The sequence below is a fragment of the Spermophilus citellus genome (genome assembly GCF_964194105.1).
Source record: "Spermophilus citellus genome assembly, chromosome: 3".
Classification (NCBI taxonomy): Eukaryota; Metazoa; Chordata; class Mammalia; order Rodentia; family Sciuridae; genus Spermophilus; species Spermophilus citellus.
In genome coordinates, this window is record NC_138184.1 from 2,268,914 (window position 1) to 2,286,717 (window position 17,804).

The 17,804-nt window shown below is 56.9% G+C and overlaps 1 protein-coding gene across 1 annotated transcript; it reads right to left on the bottom strand.

Annotated features, from left to right (window-relative positions):
* Nucleotides 1–2,467: 2,467 nt before the first annotated feature.
* Nucleotides 2,468–12,322, bottom strand: CACTIN (cactin, spliceosome C complex subunit). Its single transcript, XM_081286773.1, has 10 exons — nt 12,121–12,322; nt 9,845–10,316; nt 8,008–8,103; nt 7,551–7,696; nt 6,875–7,037; nt 6,538–6,652; nt 5,146–5,338; nt 4,166–4,288; nt 3,808–4,091; nt 2,468–3,722 (listed from the first exon to the last, which is right to left on the bottom strand). The coding sequence occupies exons 1-10, from the start codon at nt 12,291–12,293 to the stop codon at nt 3,232–3,234; spliced, it is 2,256 nt and encodes a 751-aa protein (XP_081142899.1). The 5' UTR covers nt 12,294–12,322; the 3' UTR covers nt 2,468–3,231.
* Nucleotides 12,323–17,804: the final 5,482 nt, after the last annotated feature.

Genomic DNA, 17,804 nt, shown 5'->3' on the forward strand with positions numbered 1-17,804 from the left:
AGCTGGACTCGGACCCCCAGCCCTAGGCAAGGCTGGGCCAAGGGACTTAGCAGGGCTGTGGGGTGAGACAGGCACTGTGTGGGAAGGGACGCAGCAGAGACCACCGTGCCTTTGTGGGCTGGGACATGTGGCAGGGGAAGGAGCTGCAGGGCCTGATTTTGGAGGGGGAGAGCAGGAGACACCATGGGACTGGTCACAGGGAGGGAGACGGGCAGGCAGTGCTCAGCTGCAATCTCAGCAGCTCAGGAGGCTGAGACAGGAGATTAAAAGTTTGAGGCCAGAGCTGGGGTCGTGGCTCAATGGTAGCGTGCTCGCCTAGCATGCGTGAGGCACTGGGATCCATTCTCAGCACCACATAAAAACAAAAATTGTGTCCCCTAAAAACTAAATAGTTAAAAAAGAAAGAAAGAAATATAGTGTAAGTTTGAGGCCAGCCTTAGCTACTCTGCAAGGCCCAAAGCAATGTAGTGAGTTCAATCCCCAGGACCAAAAAAAAAAAAAAAAAAAAAAGATGAGGCAGGAAGAGGGTGAGGGCTGGGGCCCGGGCGGGGGATGATGGAAGGCTGAGGGGGCCATTTCGCTCACTCTTCCTCTGTCCCCAGCCCAGTGATAACTAGGACAATGTCTCCTCTGGAAGAGGCTGGATGGGGGCCACAGGACACTTGACTTTCCGCGTTTTTCAGTGCTGGGTTGAACCCAGAGCCTCACTCGTGTGAGGCAAGTGCCCTGGCGAGGAGTGGCAGGGTCTCACCAAGTTGCCCAGACTGGCCTCCAATTTGCCATCCTCCTGCCTCAGTCTCCCGAGGGCTGGGCTGACTGGCGTGGCCACAGCACCTCCTCTCAAGGTGCCTCTGCAAGGTGGGAGTAAGGGAGTGTGTCCGTGTGACGTACGAGAGGGGGGGACAGGCCCAGAGAGAGGGTGGCCCAGGCCACCTGTGGGACCTGACCTGGGGGTCTGGGCTCCCTCCACCTTGGGCTCGGGGCTGGAAAGCTTCTAGCCTTGCTTGGTCCCTACCCACACGCAGGCGCACAGGAGGCTCAGGCGGGAAGAGGCACGGTGGCCTTGGGGCCAGATGGTGGGAACAGAGGCCAGGCTCAGGATGTGCCCCCCGTGGCCACGGCTTCCTGCAGGGAGCAGCTATTCTTAGCCTTGAACATCTCCAAGGGAAGGAAGAGGCTGGGTGGGAGCCGGGGCAGCTGGGTGGGTGCAGGACCGCTCCAGCCCCAGCTGGCCCATCTCCCTGACACACTGCCGGGCCACGCTCCCCTGTGGCGCCCCGTGAGGATCCAGTTCCTTGGCCTGGCATGCAGCCCCTCTGTGTCCCTGCCCCAGCTCACCTGTCGCCCTGTCCCCTCAAGGCAGGCCTCGCCCTCTCCTGATGCCATTCCCCCAGGGAGCCCAATCCTCCAGGGCCTCCTCCTCGGTGCTCCTATCTCCCTCCAGAGGCCCACATCCTGGGCCCCCAAGTCAACACCTTGCTAGGACCACAGGCAGGTGTGGCGAAGAGGAACCAGGACCAAGGACATGGGTGTGCACACCGTAACAGCAGCCCTGGCGGCAACTGCAGTCAGCCATACCATCAGCTCCGTTTCCACTGTGCTCTGCGCCGGGTGACGCAGGCCAGGGATCACCTGATGGATGAGTGACGTCCAGTGGTCCCCACACTGCACCAGCTCAGCCTGGCGTGGAGGGTGCCCCTCTGAGTGTGGGCAGCACAGGGAGGGAGCCCCAGGGCCCACGTGCTGGGCTCATGCCCCACCACGTGGCTGCCCGAGCCCTTCTTTGCAAAGCAGTCTACGCTGTCCGGTTGGCTTTGAACTTGAGAACCTCCTGCCCCCGCCTCCCAGTGGCCGACTGCAGGTGTGGGCATCCCTGGTCAGATGCACTGGCTGCCCTCAGTGGCCGCGCCTGTCATCCCAGCAGCCCAGGAGGCTGAGGCAGGAGGATCACTAGAAGTCCTCCGCACTCCAGGACGTGGCGAACACTTGGGGAGGTGCCCACACCAGGGGAAGCTGGGCACTGCAGCTACAGCCTGGGCAGGCCTGGCATGCCAGGTACCAAGCAGCATCCCTGGTGGGTGCCCGCTCCATGCCAGGCGCTCCCCGTCACAAGAGCGACACAGTCCTGGACATGGCCGGGCATCACCCTCCTGAGAACCCTGGCCTGGACGAGCAGCAGCCTGTGACACTCCTTCCTGGGGCTGCGGGGTGGCCACAGCTGCTCTGGGAAGTGGAGTCAGGAGGCCCAGGGACTAGGCGGGCTCCTCCCAGAAGGGCTGCCGGCTATTTTTAGGCATGGTGGCTGTCTGAACCGCCCTGGTTGTGACACTGCACCATGGCACTCAGATGTCAGAGACAGGGCCCGGTGGGGCGGGGCCCTGAGCCGCTTGGCAGCACTCTGCATCCCGGAGCTGCCTCATCCAGACGCCCTGGGCAACAGGCCACGGCGAGAGAAGGAAAGCAAGAGTTCTTCCCACCTAAGAAAATCTTTTTAGAAAACAAAGTAAAATCATCTCCAGGTCAAAGAGGTGGCGGGTGGGTCCTGGGGGAACAGGCCCCTGGGCTGCTGGGAAGGAAGGTCAGGAGTGGGGCTGGGGCTCCCATCTGGCCCTCAACCACCCGAGAAAAGGGGATGCAGGGGGCACCTCCTGGGGGACTGTGTGGCTGAGAAATGACACTTCCCAAGCGGGTCGTCTCCCAGGTGATGGCCAATGTGTCCCATCACTGGGGTGGGGACTGATCCCACAGCTCCTGGGGCCCTGGCTGCACAGCCTGGTCTCTTCTGGAACGTGACGGTCCAGCCTCTGCTGCTGCCACCCTGAGCATGGCCAGCCTGTGGGAGGGAGGGTCCTGGAAGAACCTGTCCAGGGGCTGACCTGCCCTGTGACAGGTTGGTGGCTGGACCTTGCCCCACATCTCCCAGGACCAGCAAGCACCCCCATGTCTGGGCCCCTCTCCTGCTTCCTGCCCAGCTGGCCACCCTCTGCACTTTCCCAGGGTGCAGGCTGGCCTTGGGCCCCATGCAGCCTCCTGGACGGGGAGGTCCGAGTGACTGCTGCCAAGGTCCCTGTGGCTCCGAACACGTCAGGACACTGCCAGGTCAGCTTGTCCTGTGGTCTCCTCAGCTCTGAAGCAGATTTTGTGGCGACCCACTTCACAAACGGGGAAACAGGGCCAGGGGCAGGTCCGCCGTGGTCCCGCAGCCTCACGCCGCCAGGCAGGGCCCGGCCGTCACCGCCGGTAGCGGTAGCGCTTGAAGTGGAACCAGAGCTGGAAGATGCCGTTGGCGAACTGACAGCGGAAGCCGTGGCGGTGCGAGTACTCCCACTCGCGGTTGACGATCTTGAAGGCGATGTCCTCGTAGGGCGGCCCGGCGTGGAAGCGCAGGATGGCGAAGTCGCGGTTGTCGGCGCAGGCCTCCAGGAAGTACTCGGGCGTGGAGCGCTTGTCGATGAGGTCGGGGTAGAAGATGTTGAACTTGTAGCCCTGCACGATCTTGGGCGGCGGGTTGTCGAAGTCGTAGTGCGTCTGGTTGTACTTGTTCCACTCGAAGCCCGTGTGCACGCGGTTGAAGAAGCGCGGCTTGCGCGGCCGGTACTTGTCGGCCCACAGGTAGGCCCTGCCGGTCAGCGGCATCTCCACGCTGAACTGCGCCTCGTCCTGGCCCATGCCCTCCTTGGCCCGCCGGAAGAAGATGTCCTCCGCGCTCTCGCTGGCGTCTCCTGCGGGCGGGGGCTGCGTCACCCGGGCTCAGCTTCCCGTCCCACGTTCCCTCCCCCTCCGGGGGCTGCCAGCCCCGCCGCCCACCTGTGACCTGGAGCTGCTGGCGCGACAGCTGTAGGCGCTGCAGGTCCTCGTCGGGCTCCAGAACGTGCGCGTCCAGCGGCAGCTCGTGCGCCGTGAGCAGGCGCGGGCTGTACCTGCCCGCGTCGTAGTCGTCCAGGCTCTGCTGGATCAGGTCCTCCTCCATGAGCACCGCCTCGCCCTCGCCGTCGCCCTCCGCCGGCGCTGCTGCGTCCCCCTCGGGCTCGGTGGGCCGGCCCTCCACGGAGGGCCCGGGCGGCGTGCGGGCTGGCTCCTCCGGCTCCAGGCTGCAGAGAGCCCAGGGTGAGCCCTGCGCCCGCCCCGCCCCGCCCCGCCCCGCCCCGCCCCTGCCCGCGCCCACCTGTGGCTGGGGGACGGGGGCTCCTGCTTCAGGATGGGGAACAGGGGCCCGCTCTCCACGCCCTGCTCTTGCTTCAGCTTGTACAGCTTCTGCCGCAGCACGTCCTGGTGGCGCTCCCGGAGCCTGTGATAGAGTGGGCAGCCGGGCTGAGGGGACGCCCTGTCCTTGCACCCTCTGACCGGCTCCCAACCCTGCCTCTCTTCCCAGGAATGGAGGCTGAGAGCCTGCAACCCCAAAACAAGGCTTTTGGCCATAAGGATCCATGGCAGTCGGTGACGGGGGTGGGGCAGGGAAGGTGCAGGTCCCTGTCCTAGGGCATACAAAAGGGGTAAGAACTGAAAGGCCAAATCTGGAACTGGTCAGAAGTAGGGCCCAGCTGGGCCCAGTAGCCCCGCCTGTCATCCCAGCAGCTCAGGAGGTTGAGGCAGGAGGATCATAAGTTCAAAGCCAGCCTCAGCAATAGCGAGGCCCTAAGAAACTGAGTGAGACCCTGTGTCTAAATAAATTACAAAGTAAGGCTGGGGATGTGGCCCTGAGTCCAGTACCAAAAACAATAAAAAAAAAAAAGTGGGGGCCCAGTGGGACCCTGATCAGACACATCGGATTTGGAGGCGTTTACACAATGATGATGGCAGACAGCACAGGGACCAGAGCTGTGTTTACAAGCTGCTGCCAAGCACGCTGGGAATCCGTACACAGCTGCGGAGGCCAGAGGCCGGCGGCCGGCAGGCTGCGGGGCCTGTGGAAGGCAGGCAGGGACAGCCAGCCCAGGGCTTCCTGTGATGCCTGACACCAGGGAGACAAGGCACTGGTGGCTGGAGCTGGTCAGAACTTGTTAAAGGCCAGAGACAGAGCTGGGCCAGGTGGGGGTCAGAGGCTGACTCCTGGGGGTTGTGGCCCCAGCATCACCTTCCTGTAGGGCCCAGCTCTGCAGTGGTTCCCAGCAAGGTCCTGAGAGGGGACAAGGTGGTTGCGCTCACCTGGCCCTGGCCATGTGGGCCCGCAGCTGCTGCAGCAGGCTCTCCCAGTAGCCCATGTCCAGGTTGGGCCCGCCGGCCCGGATCTTGCCCTCGATGCCCTGGAAGATGACTTGCAGCTGGCTGTACGTCTTCCCCTTGAACACCGACTGCACGTCAGAGCTGACGGAGGCGTTGACCCCCTCCCGGCGCTCCCCTGCAGTGGGTGAGGCAGGGCTGCTCAGCAGGCCGGCCCTGCCCCTGCCTCGGCCCAGCCTTCCCTCCTCTGGGCCTCACTACTCCCACCCTGGCCAGATTCCACCCCAGAATAAGGCTGGAGGCAGACAGACGTGGAGCGCGGTCTTGAGTTCTGGCCCTGGGGCCTCTGAATGGTAAGTAGGGGAGGCTAGGCTGTGGATCTTGATCCCACCCAGGTGAGCGACACTGAGTTTGGGGACCTTAGCCTGAGTACTGATGGCTCCGGTTTGCAGACTTCCTTCGACACACCCTCCAGGACCATATGGAGGCTGGGAGGATGGACCCGGCAGCCAGACTCCAGATTGTGGCTTTGCCAGTTCTAGCTGTGTGACCCTCTCGGTCTTACTCCCCCCCTAGAAAAGTCTTATGGATGACACTGCACCCTGGCAGGGAGAGCCACCCACGACATGAGCCCCCTATTCCGCATGAAGCCTGTCAACCATCTACCACAGGCTGGGGCCAGGTACAGTCCCTCCTCACCAGCAGGAAGCAGCCAAGACCAGAGCCCCACCTGCCCCCAGGTCCCCGCAGTCCTGTGCACAGTGGCCTCCCAGGGGCCTTCTCTTGGCCTCAGGCACGCACAGGCTCTGCTGTCTGCGTCTGGGTACCCCGCGCCTGCCTCCCCAGGTCCCCACATGCGCTCATCAGGGGCCTTCCCTGCCTGCCAGGACCAAGGTGGCCTCCTGTAGCAGTGCTCCACAGGCTCTCTGCACCATGCCAGGTGGAGCCAGCACACAGCTGCAGGGGCACACGGCAGGGCAAGAGGGAACGGCCCAACCCCCTGCTTGACAGGCTGCTCTTCAAACCCTGCTGGTAGGCAGAGGGTCAAGAGGCCACACGGGACTGGACAGGGTCTAGAAGGACCCCAGGCCCTCTGGCCAACAGACCTAAGACTTGGAATCAGCAACTAAAGACAATTCACTGTGCTCTGAGCAGCCTGGACTCCAGGCCCAGCGCCATTCTAGGCAGAGACAGTGCTGTTCCAACTGGGCAGATGCTCAACCAGGGCCTGAGCCTCCACTGCCCCCAAATGACTACAAGGCGGTGGAGACTGCACAGGCACCAGGACCTCAGGACCTGGAGGGGTTGCCCGTGCTCCAGGAACATGCCTGCCATCCCCCAGGTCCCTGGCTGGGGCAATGCTGGCCCCGCAGTTACCTGGCCCCTTGCCCGAGGCCTCCAGCTTGCGGAGTTTGGAGATCTCATCCTCGGTGACGATGGTCATGTCCCGCCAGAAGTCCGCGTTCTTGCCCTGCTCCAGCTCCATGTACACCTGGCGGGGGCAGCCCCTCAGTGGCCGCGTCCTTCCAGGGACCCTCCAGCCCCCACGGCCGTGACACCTCCGCCGCTGCCAGCGGAGGACATGGCTGCGCACCCAGCGCCATGGCAGCATCCGGCCGGCAGCGGGTTTGGAAGTAGTTCCTGGATAAGGTCCCACAGGGACCCGGGGAGCAGGGACCACCGTGTCCTGAGGGAGGGCGTGGGGCCCGCGCACCTGGATGTCCTCCAGCAGGTCCTCCATGTCGGCCACCGTGAGGCCGTTGAGGAAGGTGTAGGGCTCGTGCATCTCCACGGCCAGGTCGTCGTCCTCGGCGCTGATGTACTTGGCCAGCAGGTCGATGGGCTTCGCCCGCCCGTCCCGGATGCGGATCTTGGAGCTGGTGGGGACGGTGGGGTCAGTCAGAAGCAGCACAGCCTCCTTCCTGACCCCGGGAAGAGCTTCCCGCAGGAGGCGGTGAGGGAGCAGCCAGGAGGCGGAGGCTGGCGTGTGCCCTGAGGAGCAGGCAGGATGGGGGTGGCTCTGAGGGCCTCCTGGGCTGCCCTGGGCCTGGCTTGTGTGAGGTCTGCAGCAAGAGCCGCAGAGGCCCTGAAGCAAAGGCAAGTCAGGGCCAGGGGACAGCGGCCACCACCTCCCCCTGGGCTTCAGCTCTGCCCCCACAGGGACTGTTCAAGGAGCTAACCTTGGCCTAGCCCCATCTGAGGGGTGAAGAGGTGAGGGCACCAGGAGCAAGCCCCTTGCTGAGGCCTGTGTGGCCAATGGCCAGCACGGCAGGGAGGGGCCAGGCCTGGGGCTCAGACACACGGTGTGTGGCTGTTTCCTTGTCTGTGAGGTGGATGAGGAACGGCCCAGTGCGTCGTGTGGGAGCAGGCGTGGCCGGGACGGCACCTACCGCAGCTTGGCCTGCTGCAGGTGGAAGTGGTCCTCCTGCTCCTCCCAGGTCTTGAAGTGCTCCGCCTCCTTCTCCCGCTGCAGCAGCTCCAGCTCCTGCTCCCGAAGGGCCTTCTCCCGCTCCCGCTCCAGCCGCAGCTGCTTCACCTGGAGGCCGCAGGCCAGGGGGAGAGGCCGCGGTGGGTGGCCGTGCCAGGGGCCCCGCTGCCCTCTCAGGTTTGGTCCTGGCCCCCCTGCCCTGAACACAGGGATGGCTCCAGAGAGACCCTGGGCCAAGAGGTCCCCTTCCTGCTGAACACCCAGCAGCTGGGAGTGATCAGGGACACCTCAAAGGAGCACCTGGACCCTGCTGCGTGAAGTCCAGGCCCCGGACTTCGCACATAAACTAATCAAGCTGGCCTGTCCACACAGGTGAGCCGACCTCCGGGGCCTGCGTGGGGCCAGCCCCAAGCCCGTACCTTCTGCAGCTCCAGCCGATTGTCCTCCTGGATCCTCTTGTTCCGCTCCTTCAGCTCCTTCTCCTCCAGATGGCTGATCCCCTTCTTCTCCAGGGCCTGGAGAACAGCCACACCACTGAGCACAGACACCACCTGCCCCGAGCCCGTCAGCGTTCCCCACAGGCAGCCCTCACCTCTGTGACACCACCAACCAGCAGAAGCACCTGCTCTGCAGAGGAGAGTGCCCGGCCAGGGCGGTGCATCCACTGATGCCACTGTGCGCCCAAAGCCAACCCAGTACCACATGGCACACAGGACCAGGGCCACCAGCAGCAGCAGCAGCTCGTCCACTGAGCAAGGGTGCTGAACTGACCCCCCGCCCCCACAAGAGGCCTGCAAGCAGCTCTCAGGGCAGGCAGCCTCGGCCCGACTCAGGTAACGTGGAGTCAGCTGCAGAGGCCCGTGGAGGCCAGGACTCAGTGCACCAGGATTCCTGACCACATGTGGCAAGGTCAGAGGCAGTGACACAGGGACCAAGGACCCTTGGATTGCGACCTTGCCGGGGTCACCAAGGGGAGAAAGCAAATGGTTCCCCCAACTCAAACCCAAAGGGGCACAGGGCACGTAGAGGATATGGTTCTCTCCTGCGCGTCCCTCTCACTTGATGGAGGCGTGGGGATGCAGACTCAGCATCTAATCAGCTCTGTCCCTGTGGCCCCAAACTCTCTAGTATCATCTAACAGTCACGACTGTCCAAACCCCAGGGTCCCAACACCAAGAGAGGGTGCTCAAGATCCCCCCTGGCACCCAGAAAAACACACTTCTAGATGCCCTGGGGCGGCCTGGCTCAAGAGCCCCCTCAGTGGCACGCCATTCCAGGGACTCTCCAGCCCGGTGGCAGTGACAGCCCTCTGCCTCCACAGCAGCCATCGGAGAACACGGCTGCGCACCTAGCACCAGGGGCAGCATCTGGCCGGCAGCGGGTTTGGGAGCAGTTTCTTGACAAGGGCCCACAGGGACCAGGGGAGCCAGAGGCCAGCATGTCCCCTCTGGAAAGGAAATATGTCAGCTGGGATCTGAAGGACCGGAGGGGCCAGCACGGAACGTGACAGGGCACTGGTGGGGGAACAGTGGTGCCAGGTGGCTGAGGCGCATCCTGCACCATGTCCCTGCACTGGCGGGAGCTGCTCTGGGTTCAGTCCACACCCTACACTGGGCCCGTGGGCTTGCCTCGTGCAGAAGACGTGCAGGTGCGGGAGCTGAGACAAGGTCACCCGGTGTGGCTAGGCTTCCTGGTGACTGTGTCCTCCCAGGAGAGAAGCTCAGGACAGAGACACGAAAAGAAGGTCAAGTGAAGACACAGGTATGGGGATGTCGTGTGACAACTGAGGACAAGCCAAGGGCTGCCAAGGGTCTGCCAGTGAGCACGTGAAGCCAGAAGGACAGGGAGGAACCTCGCGAGAGCCACCTCTGGCCTACAGCACGGCGAGAAAGCACACTGAGGTGTCAGCCTCATGGCCAGGGAACGAAATGACAAGCCACAGCACCTGCAGCCATGGAATATGCCTGCACAGTCCCCGTGGTGGGAGCTGGGGTGCATGGTGCACGTGTGTGCCGTATTCTCCAGGCTGAGGCGTGCTTAGCGCTCGAGGCCCTGGGCTCCACCCCAGCACCAGGACATTTTAATACAGTGTCACTGGGGCTGGGTGGAGCTCGGTGGTTCAGCAAGGCCCAGCCTGTGCTGCCACCTGCTGGGTTCAATCCTAAGCACCAAAAAACGAGTGAAACTACCCATGCAGCCTATCACAGCTCCACCCAGCCGGGGAGGACCAGGGCCTGCAGGGTGGCCGCCGCTCACCTTGTTCCAGATGAAGGTGCCCAGCAGGTTGTTGTCGCCAAAGGGGTTGTCGGTGTTGGTGTAGCCCATGTACTCCTCGCCCCAGCCCATCTTCTCACGCTTCTTGCGCTCTTTGGCCTCCTTCTTGGCCAGCCGCCGCGCGCGCTTCTCCTCGGGGGTCTCGAAGGCCTTCAGCAGCTCCTCCTGCTGCTTCCGCTCCTCCCGTAGCCGTAGCCGCTCCTGCAGGCTCTGCTGCTGGCTCAGAGCTGCAGCCATCGCCCCAGGACTCTGGGGGCGCCCTGGGGACGCTGCGCTGGATGCTAAGGAGCAGGGGGACCAAGAGCGCCGGTGCCCATGGTGGGCCCATGGGCCCTGCAGCTGCTCCTCCCCAGAGTCAGACTGCGAGGACCGGTCCCGAGAGCACCATCGGGGTGCAGGGGGGCTCTGGCTTCGCCTCCCTGGGCGCTGCCACCGTTCTTCCTCCGATTCCGACCTAGGGAGAGCGCAGTCAAGGCCCGCTCAGTGCCCGCTGCTCGTGTCTGCTGGGAGCATGCTGCTGCCAGGCACTGTCCCCAGTTTTGGAGACACAACAGTGAACCAAACACTGACACGACTTCCTTCTTGGGCTGGCTACCCAAGGTCCCGCCCCCAAACCACACTCCCCAGCTCGTTTAATACACATGATGAGAACCGCAAGAGCAGTGATTGAGGGGACTGCAGGTTAGACAGGTCAGGGGCCTCTGAAGTGGTGCCACGCAGCAGAGGCCTCCAGGAAGTGGGGAGGGAGCTAAGGGGACATGTGGAGGAAGAGTATTCTGACAGGAGGAAGAACAGAGGCAAAGTCCCCGAGGAAGAAATACACCTGGCATTTCAAAGATCGGCAAGGAGGCCCTGCCCTCTGCCAGGAGGCCACGAAGGCTGAGGGGGGCGGGTGCAGGGAGAGTGGGGGTTGGCTGGGCTGCAAGGGTGTGAATCAGAGAACCCAAGTCAGCCACAGTGTCCATGGCAGGCCTGCCCAGTGGAAGCAACGTTTAGACTGATCTAAAGGATGGCAGGAGTCAACCATGGGGTCCCAGGGTGGTTTCTTTAATGTCCTGGGTCTTTGAAGGCAGGGAACCACCACTAAGCACTTTTTTTGTGAAAGGCTTTACCTATTCAGCTCTTGTCAAAAACCCAAACTTTGAAAACCAACCATCTTGGGGGCTTCGAATATCGACTACAAACTTGATCATGTTATTTCATCGTGAACGACATCAACTCTAATCACCTGTCTAACAGCCAACCACCGTAAGTGACTCAAACACCAGACCACAGTACAAGAAAAAGGCCGAGTGCATGACAACAAGGCTGACCACTGTGCTTGAGCCAATGCTAAGTTGAAGCTCATTTAAACCAGGGTCTTACTTAAGCCCTGGGGCTTCAACCTGACTCAGAAACTTCGGTGCAAGGAACAGGATGGTAAATATCTTGTTTCGACTGCCACACAGACTATGACACAGCACCCTGTGGCCGCGTTCCACCAGAGCTGTGTCTCCCCACACGCAGGTGTGAACTTCCTGTGAGCCTCACAGGTCAGGGATACACAGCTGCTGCTCTTGGTGTACAGACTACCCCTGGCCGACCTCCAGGTCAGCTCTTCCTTTACACTGTGACTTGGATCTTCCTGGAAATCCTGGGTGGCAATTCATTTACCAACTCAAAGGGAAGGCGGAAAACAGCTGGAGAAGCCCCGTGGAGACCTCCAGGGCACAGATGGGCAGGACTGGCCCCAGCATCACAATCACCTAGAGCTGGGCCAGCCCTTCTTCTTTGTGCCAGGTACATTCATGGCAGTCTGGTCAAGCGCCCATCTCCAGAAGAAGAGGACTGAGGGCCCGGGGAAGCTGAGGCCTCGGCTCCGGAGTCCACCGCGGTTTTTCCCTCTCACACCCCCTCACTGGTAAGGGTCGTGGCCTCTGCGTCTCCAGTCCCTCCGGACTCCACGCACTTTCCCACTACGCCTCCCTCAGGGCAGCCATCTTCCAGGGACGACTGGACCACCCACCCTGGTGCCACTCCAGCCACGCCCCTCAGTCCCTGCCCGAGGGTCAGAGGTGACTGTCACTCCCCTACTCTAGACTCCCCCCGGCTCCCGTTTCCCACAGTGACCAGCTTCCCGCACGCGGGCTCTGCGCGGCGCGGCCTCCTGCCAGCGCGCAGCCCCTCCCGCGGCCGGTCCGGCACAGCCCCTCCCGCGAGAAGCCCGCCGACACCTCGGGGTCTCCCAGCTCCCGGAGCCCAGCCCGCGGCCGTCCCACCTGCGCTCCCGGCTTCGCCGTCTCCGCCTGCGCCGTCGCTCGTCCTCCCGGCGCCGCCGGCGTCGCCGCCCATGGCTCCTACTCCGACTTCGGCTCCGACTCCCGCTCTGGCTCCGCTGCCTTCGGCCCCTGCGCCCCACGGATCGCGAGCGCGAGCGTGTGTCTCGACCCATCGGCGGTGGCGGCGGCGCAGACGCAAACAACCAGGCCCGCGCCGGGGCCTTCCTCGGCCGCGTCGCGGGAGGGGCTGCCCGGATTTTGCCTGAGCTTAGAAAACAAGCCCTTCCGGCCTCTCCAGCCAGCCAGAACCCCAGGCTCCAGAGCCTGCCATCCGTCCGCGAGTGTGGTCTGCGTGACGGACTTGGATTGGACCGTTGTCCCCAGAGCGGGAGCACTCTTCCTTCAGGCAGTACTGGAGACAGCCCTAGGCGGGTCCTCACGCCTTGGGAGACGGGGGATCTGTGGGCGGGGCCAAGGTGAACCCGGAACCCGGGGTGGAGGGGATCTAAGGAGGGAGCGGAGGCGGGTGGGCGGAGTGTAGAGGCGGGCCTGGTGGGGTCGAGGCCAGCGCGAGGCCAGGGGCAGAGGCGAGGCCCGGAGCGAGGTTTCAGGAAGGCGGGAACAGGGAAGAGGGGCCCTTGGAGTCCGGCTTGCTCCAGAGGGGGCGGAGGCAGCGGATCTGCCCCTGAGCTCCACCGCCTGGCAGCGGCTGGCTTGGAGACGGGGAGGCCTGGAGCACCTTCCCTGCCCCGGTGAGGTCGCGCGGATGCCGGGGAGGGGAGCTCAGGACTAGCTCGTAGGTGGAATTCCCTGGGGCCATGGGGAGTGCAGGCGGGGAGGGGGCAGGTCTGGAGGCCCCAGCTCCCTGAAGTCTGCCTATAACCAGCCGGGGTGCCTGTTTGGAGGGCAGTATTTTTTTTTTTAAGTTGTCAATGGACACGTGGTGCTGAGAATGGAACCCCGTGCCTCACACATGCTAAACAAGTGCCCTGCCACTGAGCCCCAGCCTCAGCCCCTTTAAGCTAACTGTTGTAAATGCCTCTCTCAAAATACAACTCCTGTCCCGCAGTCTGGCTGGGCACAAATAACCGGGAGGTCACGAGCCCCTTGTAGATTCAAGCAGGAAGGAACTTTATTCGAGAACCCACGCGAAATCCAGGGGAACTCTACTGGAACCCTGCGAGAACTCAAGGGGAACTCCGTGAGAACTCAAAAGTAGCTGGTACCCGAGGTAGCAGGAGCTGCCTTATTGCCAGACAGCAGAGGTTTATATACACAACTGAATACACAGCTTGTTTCAATTTAGCATCATCCAGTTACAGCAATCAGTCATCATCCCAATAATTATACACAGCCCAACTCAACCATCATCATCTTTTTTTTTTTTTTTTAAGAGCGAGTGAGAGAGGAGAGAGAGAGAGAATTTTTAATATTTATTTTTTAGTTATGGTGGACACACATCTTTGTTGGTATGTGGTGCTGAGGATCGAACCCAGGCCGCAGGCATGCCAGGCGAGCGTGCTACCGCTTGAGCCACATCCCCAGCCCCTCAACCATCATCATCTTAATGGCTTGCTGGCACTACCCCTCAACCACTCCTTCTGGCAAAATGCCAGGCACCATCTTGACTAGGTTGTGGCTCTCAACACCCCCCCTTTTTTTTTTTTTTAAAGAGAGAGAGAGAGAACTTTAATATTTATTTTTTAGTTTTCGGCGGACACAGCATCTTTCTTTGTATGTGGTGCTGAGGGTCGAACCCGGGCCGCACGCATGCCAGGCGAGCGCGCTACCACTTGAGCCACATCCCCAGCCCCCCCCTTTTGTTTTTAAACAACAAGTATATGGCTTAGGGACCATGCCTGTCTTAGGTTGTCCAATAGTACATATGGTCCTTACCCATCATCGGATGAGCTGACCTCAAGGCATCAGCCTCCTGTCCTAGGTTGGTACCATTGCAATTGGATCTTACCCGTCATTGACTACTGGCCCAGCATTATTTAGCCATACTTGTGGATAACCTGCTACAAGCAGAAAGGGGAGGACCCAAAATGCCACGACACCAAGCCAATTGACGGCCCCTTTTGGAAAAATTGTACCACCGATGACACCATCAGCAAAGATACCCCGGCACTACCACAATTCACTGCACCAACAGATGTGAGTTCACAATGCATACAAGTGACACATAGTCCAGGCAAGTTCTGCAAGCAGTTCAAAGCAGAGGAATCCATTAATATGTCCATTTCCTCCCAAAGAAAATTGACTCCTTGATTGAGCATCACTTGTTGAGTTACTATTCATTGATGCATCAGTTTATACAGTTTGTTGTGATAGCTATCGCAGAAGCTGTAGTTTGGTTTTATCTTTGTCTTCATCAGCACTGGGATGAAGATAGGAATTCTGGCAGTGATGGCTAAAAAAAAATTGAGTAACATTCCAGCAGGCACTAAAAAAAATCAGTTTTCTAAACAATTTAGTATCCTGAATAGAATTAGATATAATGAAAAGGAAAGGTGAAAGTAAACAAACAGATGTGTTAACCACATTTTAAAACAATCCTCAACAGCTGTTTACCTAATTTAAATTAAACCGGGTAAATCACGTGAATAAAAAAAATATTTGGATCCATTTTTTCATGAGTGCTCCTCATCTATGATCTATGGACATACGCACATACAGACATACAATACAAAACACAAGGGTGCACACATAACACAATACATACAACACATAACATAATAGTAAAGGCCTTGTAGCTTTTCACAGGTGAAATCCCCATTGCAATGCTCAAAAACTCGACAGTCAAAAAATAGAACTAATCAGAAAAACATTACCCTAGGTGTGTATGAGCTCAAAAAATAAAATAGAACTTCATGATGTGGGAAAAGGCAATAATAAAATAGATACTGAAAAAAGCATCCTGGTTACCACCTGGGTTTGACTCTTCTTTTGATATCCCATCCTTCTTCCTGTAACTTGCATATGGGTCTGAAGGTATTCCCACAAGCAAGCCCCAAGGTTTTTTACATTTGAAATAGGCCTTAATGGTGTTCATTATTCATTACCCTCCAGGTGTGGGAGAACCACTGTCGCAGAAGTAAGGATAGCTAAACTGGAGCTCTGGAAATCAGCTGTTATGGATTTGAGCCAAGTCATCTTCTTTCTGGTCTGTAGAAATTGCTTTAGTTAGTCTCTCTGGAATCCAAATCAGCTGCTGTTCTCCCTGTGGAAACACACAAACAGACCCCTGACTCTGGACAATCACTAGGTCAGGACCTTTCCATTGTCCTGTTAGAATACCCTTCCAAAGTACCTTAGGCTTATGTACATTTTTTGGACACATGTGCCTTTCCACAGCACTAAGCCCTGATGAATCCAAATTTTAAAAGTTTAGAGTAAAAAAAGGTTATTTTAAGTTTATCTTTGGGGGATATATACCCCTTTCCAATTCCTTCTTTTTGCTTTAATAAGTACATTTTAATAGTTTGATGAACTCTTTCAACTATGCCTTGTCCCTGTGGATTGTATGGGATTCCTGTTATGTGAGTAATGCCAAAATGATGAGCAAAATTGTTTAAAAGAGGTAGAAGGATAGCCAGGGCCATTATCTGTTTTTAACTGTTTTGGAACGCCCACAGTGGCAAAATTTTGTAAGCAACGAGCTATAATATCTTTAGTTTTTTCTCCGGCATGAAGGGAGCCCATCAAAAATCCGGAAGAAGTATCAACTGTAACATGTAAATATTTTAATTTTCCAAATTCTGGCAGGTGTGTGACGCCCATCTGCCAAATATGGTTAGGTATCAGTCCTCTAGGGTTGACTCCAAGATTAACTTGTGATAAAAAGGTCACACAATTTTGATATTGTTTTATTATTTGTCTAGCTTGTTCCTTAGTTATTTTTTTTAAGAGAGAGTGAGAGAGGAGAGAGAGAGAGAGAGAGAGAGAGAATTTTTAATATTTATTTTTTAGTTCTCGGCGGACACAACATCTTTGTTGGTATGTGGTGCTGAGGATCGAACCCGGGCCGCACGCATGCCAGGCGAGCGCTCTACCGCTTGAGCCACATCCCCAGCCCGTTCCTTAGTTATTTTTAAACGCTTCTTTAAAGTATTTGCATTGACATGGAAGGATTTATGAAAATCTGTAGCTTCTTCTAGTGTAGAAAAAATATGTATGTCATGTGTAGTTTTATCTGCTAAATCATTGCCCAAACTAAGGGCTCCAGGCAATCCTGTATGTGCCCTGATATGTCCTATAAAGAATGGATCTTTTCTGTCCCAGATTAGACTTTGTATAGTGGAAAACAAAGAGAAAACAGTAGAGGAACAGGAAATCCTACCAGCATCTTCAAGGGATACTATAGCATTAACTGTATACTGACTATCGGAAAATAAATTAAATACAGAATCTTTAAACATCACAAAAGCTTGTAATACTGCATTAAGCTCTACCTTTTGAGCTGATTGTTTGGGTACTAAAAATGTAAAAGTTTGATCAGGGGTAACTACAGCTGCTGTACCATTATTTGACCCATCAGTGAATATATTTGGAGCATTCATGATAGGGGTTTTTCTTGTCATTTTTGGAAAAACTACAGGATGTGAAGACCAAAAAGACAACAAAGGATTAGATGGTAAGTGATTATCAAATGAAACACTAGATTTGCACATGATTATTGCCCAAGTATTTAACTCATTAGCTAACTCATCAATTTGATCCATAGTATATGGAGTAATAATTTTATTGGGAAAAATCCCAAACACTCCCTTTGCTGCTTTTATTCCTTTGAGTATTAATTGTCCTACAGCCTCAGGATACCTAGTAAGAATAGTGTTAGGAGAATAAGATAAATGTATCCACAATAATGGACCTTCTTGCCAAAATACTCCTGTAGGAATATTTTTTGTTGGTAGTACAATAAATAATAAAGGCAAACTTATATCAATTCTATCCAAATGCATATTTTCTATATATGTTTCAATGATTTTTAATGCCTTTCTTGCTTTAGGTGTTAACATTCGGGGTGAATTTGGATCTGATGGACCTTTTAGGATATCAAATAAAGGTCCCAACTCTCCTGTTGGTATGCCTAGATAAGGCTTTATCCAATTTATGTCTCCTAATAAGTTTTGAAAGTCGTTAAGTGATTTAAGTTGATCTACTCGTATTTGAATTTTTGGTGGAGGGACCATGGTTGAGGATAATAGAACTCCTAAATAATTAATTGGAAAATTTAATTGTACTTTATCTATTGCTATCTCTAGATTATAATTTTTTAATAAGTTTGTAAGTGTGGCATAACATTCTAGCAATGTGTTTTTATCTTGTGCTAATAATACATCATCCATATAGTGAAATATTTGTAGTTCAGGATTTTGATTTCTAAGTGGCTGGATTGCTTTGTTAACATAAATTTGACACATAGTTGGGCTGTTAGCCATCCCTTGAGGTAGTACTTTCCATTCATATCTCTGATCAGGACCTTCATGATTCAGTGCAGGGATAGTAAATGCAAAACGTGGACTATCCTCAGGATGAATTGGAATTGAAAAAAAAATCTTTAATATCTATAACTAAAACATACCAAGTTTTTGGCAAAGCAGACAATTGGGGAATCCCCGATTGGGCAGGTCCCATAATAACCATCTCATTATTAATGGCTCTTAAATCTTGCAATAATC

Excerpts from the sequence above, each read along its gene's own strand:
- CACTIN (XM_081286773.1), bottom strand. The coding sequence starts at position 12,293 with ATGGGTCGAGACACACGCTCGCGCTCGCGATCCGTGGGGCGCAGGGGC. Across the intron at positions 10,317-12,120 it reads CGGCGAAGCCGGGAGCGCAG|GTCGGAATCGGAGGAAGAAC; the intron begins GTGGGACGGCCG and ends CGCTCTCCCTAG. Across the intron at positions 7,697-8,007 it reads ATCGGCTGGAGCTGCAGAAG|GTGAAGCAGCTGCGGCTGGA; the intron begins GTACGGGCTTGG and ends TGCGGCCTCCAG.